This window comes from Harpia harpyja, chromosome 4, assembly GCF_026419915.1.
Source record: "Harpia harpyja isolate bHarHar1 chromosome 4, bHarHar1 primary haplotype, whole genome shotgun sequence".
Lineage (NCBI taxonomy): Eukaryota > Metazoa > Chordata > Aves > Accipitriformes > Accipitridae > Harpia > Harpia harpyja.
In genome coordinates this window covers 41,109,550-41,126,726 of record NC_068943.1, presented here as the reverse complement: position 1 = coordinate 41,126,726, position 17,177 = coordinate 41,109,550, and the positions used below count along the sequence as shown (strand labels likewise).

General features: G+C 42.0%; 2 protein-coding genes across 12 annotated transcripts in view; one reads left to right on the top strand and one right to left on the bottom strand.

Moving 5' to 3' along the window:
- Positions 1-17,177, top strand: part of APLP2 (amyloid beta precursor like protein 2) — a 114,132-nt gene that overhangs the window by 29,110 nt on the left and 67,845 nt on the right. The gene's annotated exons all lie outside the window — the stretch shown is intronic.
- PRDM10 (PR/SET domain 10) overlaps positions 1-17,177 on the bottom strand; it is a 47,143-nt gene that overhangs the window by 28,941 nt on the left and 1,025 nt on the right. For 2 of the 7 annotated variants that reach the window (XM_052786358.1, XM_052786359.1), the window contains exons 2-7: positions 8,904-9,093; positions 6,914-7,078; positions 5,210-5,269; positions 2,298-2,417; positions 1,082-1,289; positions 454-695 (exon numbers count right to left, since the gene is read on the bottom strand). In XM_052786358.1, coding sequence (XP_052642318.1) covers positions 454-695; positions 1,082-1,289; positions 2,298-2,417; positions 5,210-5,269; positions 6,914-7,078; positions 8,904-8,996 — 888 coding nt within the window. In that variant the 5' untranslated portion in view covers positions 8,997-9,093. Of the gene's footprint in view, positions 1-453; positions 696-1,081; positions 1,290-2,297; positions 2,418-5,209; positions 5,270-6,913; positions 7,079-8,903; positions 9,094-11,314; positions 12,990-13,491; positions 14,076-14,169; positions 16,994-17,177 lie in introns of those variants that run through there. The other 5 variants (XM_052786360.1, XM_052786361.1, XM_052786363.1 and 2 more) reach the window with 5 other exon arrangements.

The window sequence follows — 17,177 nt, the reverse complement described above, 5'->3', positions numbered from 1 at the left end:
GCCAATATCTTGGCATGAGGAAGGGGAGAAAAATCTCTCCTCTCCCCTCCGTCTTGTGGGGGAGAGGAAGGAAAGGGGAAGAAAAATATTTTTAATTTAAGTTACAGCATGACACAAAATAATGGCTGCAAAACATCCTCAGATAGGGCTGCTATTTATATGTCCAGATGCTGCTTCAGCCCACGTGACAGCAATTCACAGCATTCCACACTATGCGTCCTATATATCGTAACACCATAATGCCTTAATATTCACCACGATTATTGTGTCTCCCTGAATAACAGAAGATTTCAAGCCAAAGCAATCTGGGTACTTCTGAGTTACATTCAGAGATGGAAGTAACAAAAGAACACCTCCAGTGAAGTAACTGATCAAGGCAGAACAACAAACTCATGAAAATCAAAGCTTAAGCACAAATTGATCCCTCTTCTTCTCTCGCACACACACCCTTACCTTCAAATGGATATAGCAGTCTTTGAGTTCAGTTTGTCTAACCAGAGGTCCTTCCACAGGTCCAAACTGCGTGCGTTTTGGGATACGCCTTTTGGAGAACACACCTCCCAAAAACCTGTCTATATAGAGCACCAGGGGCAGGCTGGCTCTTGCCCTGGTCAGCACAGGCCGGTTTGGGATCGGATGCAAAGGTCCGTGTTTTGGACACACAGAGGGATGTGCATTATTACACTCTTCACACCCTACAACACAAAGTCAGAGAGGACATGACTGTCAGGCAGACACTCACGCACCAGCTCAGAAGAGACAGCCTTATCTCCCTCTAAACATCTTTGGCTCAGCTGTGGGAACATTTATTCCAATAGTCTGTCTACATTTTAAAACATTAGAGAGGGCAGCCTCCTGCAAAATGAAGAACAAAGCAGCTCAGAGACTCCACCTAAGACACAACCTTGTCTTTTCAGTAAGGCAGCTCAATACGTGTCTACATTTCTGGGTATAAAGGGGTTTACTTATTACTGCTAAAATCTGAATCGTTTTTGGCTCCATTTACTAGAGGGCTGATGGAGGTGAAAGAAAAAGGGAGGGCTTTTTCTACATACTACTACGTACTACTTCATATGCTTACACAAATCATTGGGATCAAAGGGTCGAGGTGGATCCGGATCCCATTCATCCATGTCAGTGTCTTCCCCATCTTCATCCTCATCTTCATCATCATCATCTTCCTCTTTTGCTTCCATCCTTCCCATTTGATTCTGCAGAGGTGCTAAAGGGTCAGAACCATCCACTGCCTCCATAGGAGGTAACACCTGGTTATGCACCGGTAATGATGCCTGAGGAGAGAATTCACAAACAATCAAAATTGATTCACAAAGAAAAACACTCCTACAAAGATGAGCAATGAAGGTTCTTGCTAGTCTACCCTTTCTGCTTCCTTTGGTAATGGAAAGAAGGACAAGGGAAAGTAAAGCGACATGATAAACGATTGCTGAGGGATGTTTTGCATCGCTGCTGCTGACAGCCTCACTCAGGACAGCTCTGTGTCACTACCTAGCTCTACCCTGTCAAAGACTGACTTCTCAGGAGAAGAAAACAGTATCAGAAGTTCTGGACCCTTACAGAAAGTCTGAAAAAGTCCAGGCTCTGTGGAAATTATCTACAGCCTAAGGCTGTATTTTAACTTCTGTACAAGTGAGAGAATCCTGCACTTTGGCACATGATCTCTTCTCTCCTATCATGCAATCAAACATACACAATCCCCGGAGCACACACACAGAGATCAATATGGGATGAGATAACACAGACACTAGATATAAACTATGGGACGTGGAGGACAGTTGAGGGCATTGTATTCTTTCACTAATTTTAAAGTTTATCCCTTTCTTTCCCTACAAAAAAAGCAAAAAAATAATTGAAGTGCACTGCACAGAATATTGCACAACCCACGCAGGTTTCTCAGGTAGAGAACAAGAAACACTATGCACAGTAAAGCTATCTTAAAAGACTGGCAAAGAGACCCAGTGGATGTTGGTCCTACGTGACAATCAGCATTACACCTTCTGTTAACTTTGCTTTTCAAAGCTGAGAAGAGTATTTTAAAGGTGGCTGCTCGAGACAGAACAATCTGTAGAACAGGTTTCTCTGTATATTAAATACACTACCTCTCCTAGAAAAACCCCCACACATTCCATGGTGAGACTATGAAAGACAGTACAGATCTGTGCTACAGCTTTCTCCCATCTCCTCCCGTATCACTCAGACATGTTTCATCACCTGAGACAATGGAGCAATGAAATCAGTGTACTCGTACATTTAAAAGAAAAGGGTGCCTGGCAACTTACTCTATCTGCTTGTGGACCCTGCTCCAGAGCCATTTGCTGGGGGGATTCGGCAACGTTGCCGAGCACGGACAGGTTGGTGGGATTCATGCTCTGAGCAGCAGCAGGCAAGAGCACAGTTACCTAAAATTATAGGCACTCATTTTAGCACTGCGTCATTTCCATCAGTCACTTACATACGGGCAGTGCCCTGCATGCAATGCTCCCTGGAGTCCTACACTAGGTCAAAAACTGCAACATTTTAATGATTTTTTTGTTGGTTTTTTGTTTTGGGTTTTTTTTTTTTAGGGATGATGGACTTGGACAAAACCTGTAGATCCAGGAACAAAGGGAAAGGCTTCAAAACTCAGTCCAGATTTTGCAGCTTTTGAATTTCCTATCTCCCACTTTTGGCTTTAAATTAAGGTCCTATACAGCCTGGGTTCAAACTATACTAAAAACAGATGCAAGGAGCTCTTTAGCTCTTGGTAAAACCAATGATCTGGGGTCTTTTTCTCTTCTATCTCCAAATTTACTAGTTTTTTTTAAGGAAGAAAGTAAAGAAGGAAAAAGAAGCATCTCCTCTTTTTCTCTTTCTTTTTCTCAAGCAAACCAAGATCCATTATAAAAACAAGATGGTGTATTGACCTCATTGGAAGATCAAGCCCTCAAATGACAGGATTCCAACAATGATTTTTTCTTTACATTATTTGGTCACACTATACATTTTTGGTCATTTTCATACTCTTTTTTTTGTGTGGTAACAAGAAAATGAATGCATATTACCATACTGCTCCCATCCATTCAGCAATTAAACAAAGCAGAATTAAGATCCTAGGAATCACCTTTCATGTCTTTTGTTTCCTGCTTATCTATACAGGAGTTTGCACCATTATCCCGCACAATTTTTCATCCTTCTCTACAGCTGACATCATGTGGCTTCTAGTTTGTGCCTCTGACTGTTAAGCAGCTTTTATGCTAAAACTAAAGTCCCTGTCCCTCTACAGAGGGCTTAATAAATATCAAATAAATCTGAGAACAGCGAATTGTGCCAACAGTGAAGGAGCAGACAAGAAAATCCATAACATAAGCAGATAGTCTTAAAACTTCAAATCTAGTTGTTTTGTTTAAAGAGGTATTAAGATTAATTTATGAAACTGCTTAAAAACTACAGCAAAAAGACTTCAGGGAACCGTGTGACAGTGAGCAGGAAACTGCCAAGACGACAGCTGAACCAAGCTGTCTGGTATTGACATTTCTGATGCCAAGTGGCAACAGAAAAGGCATCATTATTCAATGGCACACCTCCAAGTCTGCCAGCAATGAGAGGTTCACGCAAGCTTGGGTCTATTTGTCCCTCATATTAGCACTGCCTACCACTAATCATACTTCAGACCTATCCTTACTTTCACTTCCATGTCAGACACTGCAATAGGAATATAGGCATTATTTTTAAAAACCTTTCAATTTTTTTTAAAAACAAAGTCTCTTTTGAAAGACAAGAGGAGCTCTGATTATTATTTTAACATTTGTTGTCAGTTCAGGGATGTCCCACATGAAATGCTGATGTAAAAACACCTGCAAAGGCAGGAGCTGCCACAACGAGGGACTAACCATTCACAAGCAAATGAACATCTCTGCTGGGACTGCTGTCACAGTGTTGAAAGGGAGGATGGGCTGAGGACATGCAGACAAGTGCTCATGCCCTTGATACTCAACATGGGACAGTAACAACACACCACCTCTGCTGTCAGAGTGTCATTTGCACTGCACATGTAAGTAATCTCTACTTTTAATTAGATCATATATTTATTTGTTAAATGAGCTTTAAGACAATTAAATAGAATTTGGGGGCTTCTTAATGCAAGGAAACTGATGTGGCAAAAAATTCCAGAATGACACTCCAAATACTCCGGAGAACTGGAAGAAAACAGGTAACACCTTTACTGTGTCAGTCATACCATTTCCTGCCTGTGCCTCAACAGTTTAGAAGGTATTCTTTTAGCAAGAAGAAAATTTATTTTCAGTGCACATTCAACCCTTCACTCTGCCCCAAGACTGTCAATAAATATGCATTTTAATGATCGCATTAGTAATGATTCAGATCTATCATGTCAATTCACACGGTGCCATTAAAGATTCACTGAGCAGTAATGATTTTAAGCCTCTATGACAAGCAGAGAATTTGAACTAAAGATCTAGATCTGAAAGCACCTATACCCGATTACCACAACGCAGTCCCCAAAGATACTAGTAAAAGTTAACAACAAAACCTTCCCATCCATAAGTGAAAAAAAGAAAAATCATCAAAACTTTATAAACACGGGCTCCAATTGTATTCTGTTCCTAGCCCACTTCAGCACTGGCAAGCACATCAGAGCTGGGATGCCATGGTAAGGTAAGGGAGCCAGTAACTGAACTTCTTCAGCTTTTACAATTAATTTCATGTGAAGTCTCTAGTAAACCTAGAATTTGATCCAAAGTTTCTATCCCTTGAGAGCCTTTTATGGACTTAAAGGCATTTGGATCAGAATTTGTATGAGGACAAGTGCAAACCCAGTCTTTCCAGAATGACACATTAAAATAAAGCCAGCCATATCAGCTTGCTGACTTATTTAAAGGGACACTGTTGAAAGATTTTTCATTATATCTGGGGCAGCAAATTAGTATTTTCATTGAACATGAATTAAAAAGAATAAACTCAAACTCTCTTAACCGTTATTGTCGTTCATGCGCAAGCTAGCCAAGATAATAATGGCTTGTTATCATAAGCTTTTTGCCCTTGATCCCTGGGATGACAGTACATGACTGAAGATTGCCATTTGACAAATCCAGAGAGAGTTTATTACACTCTAGCACTACAACAATGTTCCTTTACCTTCGGTAACAATTTCCTTACAGTTTCAGGCCCAAGGAAAATAATGTCTCTTTCTTACCTGCTGGGTGGTGGCATCCTGTTGGACGTAAGCCACTTGGGATGGATCTGTAAACAGAGTCTAGACAAAGTGAAAAAGGCTTATCAAACCAGCCTTGGGGTTGTTTACTCCCAGCTCACACAAAAATTACCCTGCCACCAAGAAGTGATCCACATTTGATCCTTTGCTAACCTCTAATGTGCCTATTGCCATCGCAGACTAATTCAACTTACCCATGTGAACCTACATGCCTAGAGATTAAACTAAAATTAGGTAGTGCTCCATAAAAAGATAAATATATTTATGTGGCACTTTTCATCTATATAACTAAAGTACTTCATGGGATATTTTTTTTTTTAAATATAGAAATCATTTTGTCAATTGCTGATTTGATAAATTCTACAGAACGAAATTCAACAGCTGTGTGAAAGCTAAGTAATACTTGAGGGCAGGACAGAAGATGACTATTAATTTTATCTTTCTGCAAATTCACAAGACAGGGCCTCAAAAGAAAGCATGCAGATATCAGGCATATCCTACATGTAAATTTGATATGGCCAGGTCGCTGGGTTTTTTTAATTTCATAGAAGACACGCCAACTCCAATATTCTTACAGTAGCCTGCAAGAACAGCCCTGATGGGAGACCTTCCCCCTAGGAAAATCAAGACTTAAATAAAAACTAAGTATTGACTAAGGTCAGCCTTGCTTACTTTGCCAAAACTCGAAATATCTGAGCTTGTAGTGGTCTGGCTCCAACAAAATAAAGCATGGCATAATACAAATTCCATTAGCGCTTTGGTAATTTCATCTCAGTTGCACGATAGCATCTTAATACTACACCTCTTTTGACAAAATGATAGTATTCAGAGTTTTGGAGTTGGTCGGTGACTTCCTGGGAGATACCCTCTCAAAATCTCTTATCCTCTCAGAACATCCCACCACGCAGCAACTGTTTCTGTGTAACAGCTAAGAACTGTGCAAGAGAGGGACCATGCCGCGCAAGGCTATGCCAGCATTGGTGCGGGTGTCAAGTACGTGCACTTTGTAGCATTGCTAATCTGTCCTGTCAGCAAAGACTCTATAAAACATTCTCGACAAAGCGTGCCTGTTCCTCTTTTTTTATCTTTCCACACAGAGGTACAGATGCATACTATATAACCCCATATAAACACATGCTGTCAGAGAATAAAAGCTACTTGATATAATTATGAAGAAGAAAAAGAACCTAGGTCTATAAAATCAACAACTTCTCTGAAGAGGGACTACAAAATTAGACTGAATACACTGAGATCCCCTGCAAAAAGACATGACTGATACTGTAACTATCAATTATGAGAACTGTACTATGCAAAACAAGGACTCTTCCAGAAGACAGACACACAGATCGCTCTTTGCTTTTTAATGAATACAACAGAGGCAGAATTTCTGAAGATATTATCCGTGTTTTGGAAAACACCCTTGATTTAATTGTAATCTTGTCCACCTTCAGTGAAATAATCAGCATTTCATAATTCATAGCCTCGGCATCCTTTCATGACCACATTTGAACATCAGACAAATGAACAGCATGAAGTCCCTGTTCAGCAATGGACAGATAAAAGCGTTAAGAGCAACTGACTGCTATTTTCCAACCATATCACTTGGCTGGCAACTGGCTTTCACCTCAAACAAGACTGTTTTGTTTTCTAGGTGCCAAAGTGGGGTGGGCCCAGAACCACACATGCCTGTGTAGCTTCCACGGGATGGATGTAGACGAGTGTGTGCTCCGAGGTGTCCACAGAGGTGTAGGAGGTGCCATCCGCCGTGTAGACAACCTGCTGCGAGGGACGGTCCTGCTCATCACTGTACACAATCTGTGCCACTGTCCCCCCCTCAGGGACAAAGTGCACCTGGAAGAAAAAACAGATCCTGTACTGAAACTTCTGCAGTCATATGCCTGTGGGAAACAACACAAAACCCATCGGTTGCAGAGGTGCCTTGGAAAGCAGAGAGTACCTCATGTCTCAACTAACTAGCCGACTGTTTTGAAAAAACACATTTAAAATCTCATCTGAATTATGCTAGCAACACAGAAATCTGGACATAACCTACCATTGGTTTCTGGTTTTACTCTGCATTTTAACTCAAGGCCTGACTTGTGTAAAGGGCACCTTCTAATACTTAGTTCTTGAATCATACTTTGGAAATTTGTAAGAGAAAGAAAGCTCAGATATGAACTAGTGTATCTTCGGGATTTATTGGTATATTGTTTCCCTCTATTCTCATATTCCTTTCTGGATTTATGACAATTAATTCATTCAGCTAGTTCTGTAGTTGGAGGTAATTTCTTCTGTTTGATGAACAGCTAACAGAATCTATTAACTTTGATACTGCTGCAAGTTAATAGTATCGCACCTATCATGAGGAAGCAATAGTGTATGTTAGATTGCTTCTCTGTAGTATATACATGCCGTATCAGTAGAAAATTCAACTATTTAAACAGAGAAACATATAACTGAAAACATTAAGCAATGATTCCAAGGACTACTGGAACAAGTTATATCTAGGGCAGCAGTTTAAATCCAAATAAGTTGATTTTGACAGAACATTATGATCACAAATGATGATCAGTGGCCTACCTTAAACAAGCTAGAATACTTAATTCCAGTGGCAACAGGAACATGTTTATCTTTTGATACCCTTTACATGCTGAAAACCATTTTCAGCACATGGGAAAAATAGGACAGTTAGCAGGAAACCTAGTTTTAGTATCTATATTCATATTCACATAAAATGTTTTCACATAAAACGATGCCACAGTTACATATTTTATTTACTTTGTTTCACCTTTTAGCTTATGCTTCAGAAGACACCTGGTACTCCCCCGCGGATGCCAAGTACTGATTCTGTACAATAAATCCTCATGCAAACACTACAGTAAGGATGCATGCAGTGTTTCACATTTGGAGAGCACTCTGCAAATACTAATTAAGCCTTATAACTGCCATGTGCAAACAACAGTATGGTTATCCCATTGTATAGATAACGGAACACAGGCCATTGGAAATTGCCTTTCTTGGCAAATTTCAAAGCTAGAAATTACCAGAAGAGTCAGAATTTCTCAGCTTGTGGGTCAAATGACATGCAGCACCCTCTTTACAACATATCCGAAAGAATAAATCAATTTACAGTCTTCTAGAAATTCTCAACTGCATTGTCTCAGAAACAGAGGGACTAGCTGCATACACCAGAATCTGACTGTATTAGTCACTAACGATTAACATTTCTCCCTTCCCCACTACCCAGATGTCTGACTGGAAAAAATTATGCATATTACTTTCCCCAAGGTCCACCCACAGCTCCAACTGATTCGACTGATGCCATCAAAATGGGCTGCCACAGACCACAGATTTTGTTAATATTCATTCATCTGAATACCCTTTCGCTTTCCCACATGGTTATACATATATTTGGACACTGAAACTTCTATAGCCACTAGCTGGCTTCATTTAGCTCGCTTCAGATGTCTGTGTACTCACTGCTGCAGTTTGCACAGCTCACTTGCTGAAGCTTTAATCCGAAATCACCACAGACATGTTTGTATTTCTCCTCAAATGAAAGCTGAGTTTTCAGACTTTAAGAAAGGGTTGAATGGGAATGCCTGCTTGCTAAGCCACCACACCGAGCCCAATTCGGTCTGAGCAGAAACCGAGAGCTCTGGAAGGCACTAGTCACCTGAGCAGTATTCTGTTCCTGCTCAGCAGAGTCAGCCCACACCTGAGGACTCTCCTCTTTTGAGTCCATCTCCTCTCTGCTGTGGTGCTCCATGGGGAGAGAGATCTACTGGAGGAATGTCTGGCTGAATAGATTCATCTGTTCACTGTGTTTCTACTTCCAGAAGACGAGGTGATCTTCAGTAACATGGCTATAAAAAAAATTAAAAAGGAAGAGATAGAGATATTAAAACAAGTGTGACACACAAAACGGAGATATGAGGTATTATCATCAGCTACTGCACTACAGGAACACACTGCCAGAGTAAAGCAGGCTTGGCTTTACGAACATGTGCATTCTCATTTAGCATGCTCAAGTTCTGCCGTATAATACTTTCCAAGTCCTATTAAGGAGGAAACAAGTCAACAATTGCTACAATTGCACTGAAGGATTATACTGAATGCCTCCTGCACTGAAAGATTATACTGAATTCCTTCTGCATTTCTTCACATTGTCCTTCTGGCACCTACAGGACCAGAAATCAATACATGATGCAGAAAATTCACCTTAAGCTTCCAACAAGAAAACACTACGTTCAGAGATGCATCACCAGTTTCTCGGTTCGTCTGAAAGAGGTTTTATTCAAGAGCCAACTGGCTTTACATCTACAGTCAGCTTTCACCTTGTACAAAACTGCAGTCCCAGTTGGTATTCAGGCAGTGTTACAACAGACAACGTTTAGAAAAAGAACAATGAAACTTAAACTCTAATTCATGCGAGCCCGAAGATCCTGACAAATTGCTTCCAAGCTAGGCTTTTTTCACCTCACGCAATTTTATTGGGGTCTCTCAATCTGCCATTGGGAATCTCAGAAGTGTAATTTACAGCTCTGGTGATTGGTTTAGTCAGTGGTTCAGCACCTTCCCAGTCCTTCGTCTCTAATGTCATATTAAATCACAGGCCCAGGAATTAGCATGAGGCTGAGCCCATTTCATTTTTCAGCTAGTCCAATTAACTCTATTTTATACCGAGTGCCTCGCTGGGCTGATCCAATGCCAGTACCCCGTCTGTGCACCAGGAAGAAAGCAGAATGCTCCTTGCTGACACTTTCATTCATTTGCATTTTAACTGCAAATTATTGTAGTCATAATTTGTTCCCATAAATGCTACCAGTTGGCTTGTCATTGACAAACTAAAAAAAGAAAAGGAGGAAAAAAAAAAAAAGCAGCAGCAGGCACTTTTTGCCTTCTACTGATTTTGCCAGCAACGAGTAAGCTTTGCAGACCTGAGCACTGACTGTACCACTGGTCCTGGCCAGAACATATAAATCGATAGTACAGAAAAGTCTCAGGCTAACGTCACTGAACTGAAGGGGGGGGGGGGGGAACAACCAAAACCCAAAACCGGAACATATGACTTTCACATATACAAAGAAAAACTGTGGGAAAGATATTTCTGGGCATCGCTAGACAGCAAGTCATGGCGTTATTGGTGACTAGAGCCTAGCATTTGCTTTCTCGTGCTGAGCCACACAGTACACGTGTGCCACGTCGTCCCCCACACAAGAAGAGACTGAGGAGCAGTGCGAAGGCTGTTCTCACTTACTATTAGACCCATGCACCGTTAGGTTATGGGAATAAAGGGGCAGAAATCCTATTCCCATTAATATTACTTGATACAAAACATCCAGAAAAAGCACTGAGGAGAAAAGGAAAAAAGAAATACATGTACCTGCATGCAACACTTCAACTAGGGGATCTCCTGAGTATGGAAAAATGAACTGCAGCAAGCAATTAGGACCAATAAACACCAGCCTTACTCTCCAAGTGTTGAAAGCCAGGGTCATTTACAAATAAATATTATTTATTTATGTGTTACAGCACACACAAGCTCTGATATATAAGTAAATATCATCCATCCCTACATAGCACTTTTCATCCATCTCAAAGCTACTTGCTACGTTATTAAGGATTAATTCAGGGATTTTTCTCATACCTAATCTTACCACTCTCACTGAACTCCTCACTCATTTTATCAGGTATACAATCACCAAGGGGTCTAGAGCTGCTTGTGTGAAACATGACAGCATTTATGTCAGTAACATAATCTGAACAATTTTTATGTAAATTAAATGCCTACCCTGTTGATATTCTTTGGCTGGTTTATCCCAAACAGCTCTTTTTCTTGACTGTCATTATTAATCAAGAGCCAATTCAGGTAATTGCACTAACAATAGCCAGTAGTTTAATCAATTACCTAATTGCTTAGAAAAATAAAAATAAATGCTAGAGGTTTCAAGTTTGGGTGGTTTGGGTTTTTAAATTATCCTCTTAATAAGAATGTAATTAAATTAACCAGTGATTGAATTAAGAGAACGGGACGGTTCTGGCTAATTCCACATGGTGCAACAAGTAGCAGAATTTCTGGCTGACCTTCCCCACAAGCAGATACTGAAGGTCTGAAAGAAGATGCTGACTCACTCCTGCAGACTCATTTTGGCACAAATAAAACTTACAACTTGAGCAGAAAGGAGACCGAAGGGTTCAGACAGGTCTTTAATAGACAAAACTGGGCATTAAGATTCGTGTCTGCAAAAAAATTGTACCAAAAAGTCGGAAAAGAAAGCAGAAGACAGTCATTTCAAGTTTTGCCATGGTTCTAAAGGTTAACAGTAATCTCAAATCTCAGGGAAAAACGCAAGGTTGAGCCAAATTCAGTGGCTCGGTGGTGCAGTTTCTATAAATGGTACCGTTATTGCTGTTCTTCACAGAAATGAAAAAAATACACTGCTCAGCCCAGCCAATTGTGTAGCAATAACAATCAGACATTATTAGGAGCTGCAGGATTTGCTGATGCTTTCAACTTCTGTACTTGAAAATACATCCTAGGATCTGCCCCTCTGGTATGCATTCCTACCACAGACTGGATCTCCACAAACTCTCATAATTTCTATCATCACCAAAATACACAGAAAAGCATGTTTCCCTGGAAACGTGGATGTGCTGAGAAGTCAGTGCAAGAGCAGGCAGGCCACATCCCAGAGAGGTCCCAAGGCCAGGCAATAAAGAGGGCCCGAGGCAGGAGCAAGCATTGAAATCTAGCTGGTACAAAAGCCAATAGTGAAACAAGACCTGCAGTTAAGGTCAGGAGCTGGAAAGCAAGATCTGGTCCAAAGTCACCGACAACAAAACCACCAGGAAACACAAACACCCGAGTAAGTTTTCTAACACTGATGACAGAAAAGACTGAAATAACTTTGCTTACTAGTCCTCCATAGGATGCTCTCCCTCATTAATCCTGCATGATCTTATTTTCTTCTTTAAATCCCCCTCTCAATACCCATTACAGCTGTGACACTGACAGCCACAGTGCCTCGAGATTTTAACGATTTCCCTGTGGTCTTCTCTCAGCAGAGATGTCTCGCTGCACAAGGAAGCGGCGGATGTCCAGCTCAGCACATAGCCACAATATTTTTTCAAATTAACTGCAGAAGAATCGTGATGGACAAGTTGGCCTATGTGGCCTCTACACTAAGCCTGTTAGTAATACCAGTTTGGGAGATACAAGTAAAGAAAATACTTATTTTCTCAAAGGGTCTAGCTGGAAGCTTTGTTGGTTTTTTTAGCAGAAATACATGTGAAACTTTGGGCATAAGCATTGCCAAACAGCTGGCGTGCAAGGGAACGCTCTCTGCTTGCTCTCCGTACCGTTTGCCCACGGATTATCCTTTGCAATTGTTGATTTTTCTCCCTGTATCTCACACACATCAGACATTTTCAGACAAGCTAAATGCCGAGGCAAGTACCTCAATGGGAATGTTCTGCAGTGTCCAAGGGGACACACACACACACACTATGAGACCCATCACCCAATATATCAACTGCAATCCTGTCACCACCCCAATGCTTGCATACAACTTGATAAGCGTCACGCACATGAGTGAGAAGCAATGCCAACATGCGAGATGCTAAACCATTTACAGAAACTGTGAAGACAGCCTTTTCCTCCCCAAAATAGCAGGCATGTCTCACCCAGTCCATGCTGGGTGATGACACAAGCTGAAATGGTAACAGGTATAAATATATCCCAGTATCACTCCAGTACATCAGAGTGGCAAGGTAGTGACAGGGTGCAGTGTGTCACTACATATACATATATATATATATATATAGCGTGAATCAAGAACCCCCACAGCTCCAATTACTTTAAAATATCTACTCCAGTGGAAGATAAGGTCGTTCTGACTTGTGTTTGCTGGAGCTCTGAGACAGCACCCATGGGTGCTGCCCTTGAACTCCCTAGAACTTGCCCACGTTTTTCACAGGTAGAAGCATGCTCAAAGTTAGGAAGTGACACTAGCGAGCGCACCGCTGCACTCATCTCTCAGCAAGGCTTATCAGCGCAGGAACAACCTGGTGCTAACCACAACTAGAAAGCATCCGATTCAGAGTCAAAGCGCGGTCGGCAGACAGGCAGGGCAGGATGAGTATTCTCCTACGTGTCCGTGCACTCATAGTATCCAGCCGTCTGCCTCATCAGGTAAGTGCAAGCAAAACCATCACCTCTTCAAGACAAAACAGGTTCCTTTCAGTATGCCATTCACATTTACCTTCCCTTTCTCAACATCCTCTGGGGACCTGCTGGTGTCAGAGACCTATGGCCTTCCTCTTTAGTTCTTGCCTTTTACATCTAATCCAAAAAAAATCTCATTAATGGTGAAGCTTCTCCTCTGCAGCTCCTGATGCGTGGAAAGCACCTTTGTGTCATTTTCTGAACAGTTCTTCAACTTTTTGGAAATCTCACTTGAAAACTCCTTGACGACCATGATACTCTCTAACCCCTCTCTCCTCTTCCTGCAGCATGTTGATTTCTCTGAAGCTGTATTATTAAATGAGCAGCTTTCCCCAATCGCTGCATTCCCCTCCAGAGGATGAGAAAGCACTGCTCAGGGGCAAAGTGCCTCTGTCCAACAGCAAGGTCCTCATTAACCTTGCTGTCCTCAGCAGAAGACACCCCACCCGCAGCCATCACAGCACCCGCACCGTGTCACCTCATAGGTGCGCCTATGACCCCTAACACCTAGGGAATGCGAGTGCAATGGTGCTTTAAGAGAAATCCTCCAATAACCCCAAAGTCACTGTTGGTTTGTATTTGGCGTGTAAGAGTTTTTGAATACAGCGAACTCACACAGTGCTTCAAAGGAAAGCTCAGCTCTGAAGTTCAGAGAAAAGCACGACCAAAACAAAAAAATAAAAATATCAACAGTAACCATATTTTCTTGGCATACCTGCTATGAAGGAATGACAATTTCTTTCAATGCTGGGATTACACAAGAAGATACACAGACAAAAACTCTGGGGACTTCATCTGCAGCAACCTCTCCAGGTCTAATTAAAGCCATTCTGCTGAGAAAGCACCCGAGCCAGTGGCTGCTGAACATTCATTTTTGTCCCTTCTCTGGGATGAGAAGAACGGGGGAATATTAAAGCTGGGCAAGGGGAAAAGTCCACCACCCTGCTCAGTGAGCCATAAAGCCACTGCAGTATCTCAAATGAGAATCCACTTTACAATAATGGCGCATAAAACAGCTAATGTGATTTACTCCCCAGTGTAAAAGAAGCTTGCATATAGATTGGGGTTCCCTGCAGCAATAATAGCAGGGGTTATTAGCTTAATCCTTTTAAGTACTGAGCTCACTGACCACTCTTTTTCACCGCCAACCATATGCAAGGACAGCAAGATTGTTGCAAAAGGGGGTTTTACGACTACGGGTCTTCCTCCAGCTTTTAATACAAAAATGATTTATTATGCTCAAAAGGAACATCACATAAGTCTGCAGAAAGCTATATCCCACACTTAAGTTAATTACCCCAGCTTGCCTAGAAGGCAGAGTCGGTGCATTTCCTGAGGTCCCTTGGCAAGAATACGCTTTCATTGCAGCAAGAAGGTTTCTAACCTCATTGAGGACTGAGTCACGACTGCCGTCTCCTCCTCTGCATTCTCATCCATCAAAAGCGCATATTGTTTCAAGGAACCCTGGCTCTGGTGCCTTTTGGCTGAATGTTAATAATCAGGTAATATATAACCACAATATTTATGTTTTAGTGGTGAGTTAGCAATGGAAACCATACATAGGGCTGGGGCAGCAAAGATTATTTATTTCCACAAAAGGAAACCTGGCTTCAATTTATTTAGTCCTATAATAAGTAGAAGAGCTCAGCCAAACACAAACTCACTCTTTACTCAAATTGTGCATAATGAATCGATCTATCTACGTCCTTATGGCACTTCTATCACCAAAGCAACAATGAGCTGGAAGAGATCTCTTAGATCTTCAAGGCCAGTCCTCTGCTACCGCGTCCAACGTGTGTCACGGTCCTTTTCCTAAAGGGACAGTGCCCGAGCACTGAAGGTGAAAGCATGACAGTCTGTTGCAACTATTCTCTCACAAAGTATCAGAGAAGTAGCTGAAAGTCTAACTGTAAAATACAGGAGATAATCAAACTTGTCTTTTTCAGAATAGCTGATTCTCAGAAGGACTACAGGCCACAGAGCACAAATTCAGCTAGCTGTACTTTGAAACAGGTGGGGACTTAACATACAGTGCCAGTTAAGGGCTACAACACAACTTCTATTTCTGTGTGTTTTACTAGCATGAAAGAAAAGTGACAAATAGACCCAACCTCCTGTTTAAGTCAAAACAAAATTCACAATACTAAAACAGCCCCCATAATTAGCCACATTTATAAATCAATTAAAATTCAGTTTGCACAGCTGACAGCAGCTGCAGGTGGTCAGAAACACACTCGAGGTAGCTGCTGACTGCAGAGCAAATTACCATAAAAGAGCTCATCCAGGGATTTTCTTTGCAGGTTAGTAGTAAGGGTGCCAGAGGAGAGCAAGTGACACCACATACCCATTTCTCCCCAAAAACAAATAGTCAATTTTTCTACCAGATAATAATAACAATTACATTGACATCTCATCCTATAACCAAGGTAATAAAGCTGCCTTCATTTTAAACGCCTAATACACAAGAGAAGCACGTATATAGCAAAGTGCCAAAAAGCATCACCATTTGGGAGATAAGTTCTTCATTTAAGGACTGACTAGAGAAATACACCTTCTTACTTTTTTTTTTTCCTAGAAATGAAGGCATTAGAAGGCTTGAGACTACCAGTTATTTTATTTCCGCAAAACATGCAAAGAACCCTCTAGTAAAATCAGTTATTAGCATTTCATCTTCTAACTTAACCAATAGAAAGGAGAAAAAAAAGAATTCTTAAAAATATAACAGAAGAAAGCTGAAGTTCAGTATAGTCTCTATTCCCATTGAAGCTCTGAAAGACAAACATTGATACGCATCTTATAGACCCCCAGCTTTGTGCTTGTTCATTCTTTAAAGGCCTGCAAGAACCATGAATATATCAGTAACATGGGAGACAGGTTGACGCACAGATACCAAAAAGCACATCGCAAATACCGACCATTCATTTCACTCTCAGGACTATGAAGCTCAGCAGCCTAAGCCAGGTTTTTAACTCTGATCTACAGACCCTTTCTGAGGATCTGCAATGAGCAGCTGAGAGGCAGGAGGTGACCATGCATAGCTTGAAATGTTTCGTGCAGGGAAACTGACATTATAAAGGGCGAGTTGTCCCTTTAGGATAAGTAGTTCTGAAAGGCAGAGCACCGGGACCTCATTTTTCCATTCCAACTTAACGATTTAACAAGCTCCCATTAACAAAATTTTAATGCAACCGTGGCACAGGAAGGGGGGACAGGGCAACTCAACACCAAAACCTGGGTCTCGAGAAGTCCGCAAGATCAAACAGCCACGTATTATAACGGTATCTCAGACCACAAGAACGGGCTTGTTTGGCAGAGGCAACCACCACCACCAAGACCAACGATCGCAGAGCGGTGGCAAACACCACAGCTGCCGCTTGCAGAAGCTTCTTCTGCTCACACACGGGCCTTGCCCTTGCCTTCAGGCCCTCCACGGATGGAACCACCTCCCGCAGCTTGGACTCAGCAGCAGGCCCGAACCCACCGGCCTGGTCCTGCTCCGCCCTTGGACGAGCCTATCCACGGGGCTGCCACCCCCCCGCCCCAAGGCCCAGGACCACCCAGACCTGAGCTTTTCCCTGCTGGGGCCCATGTTGGTGCCCAAAGGGACCCCCCCCAAGCACGACCCACGGCCAGCGCTCCCCTCAGCTCGGACTGCGGGTCCCCCCCCGCTCCCCCTTATATACCCTCCGCGCCCCACCACCGCCGCCACCAGCAGCCAATCAG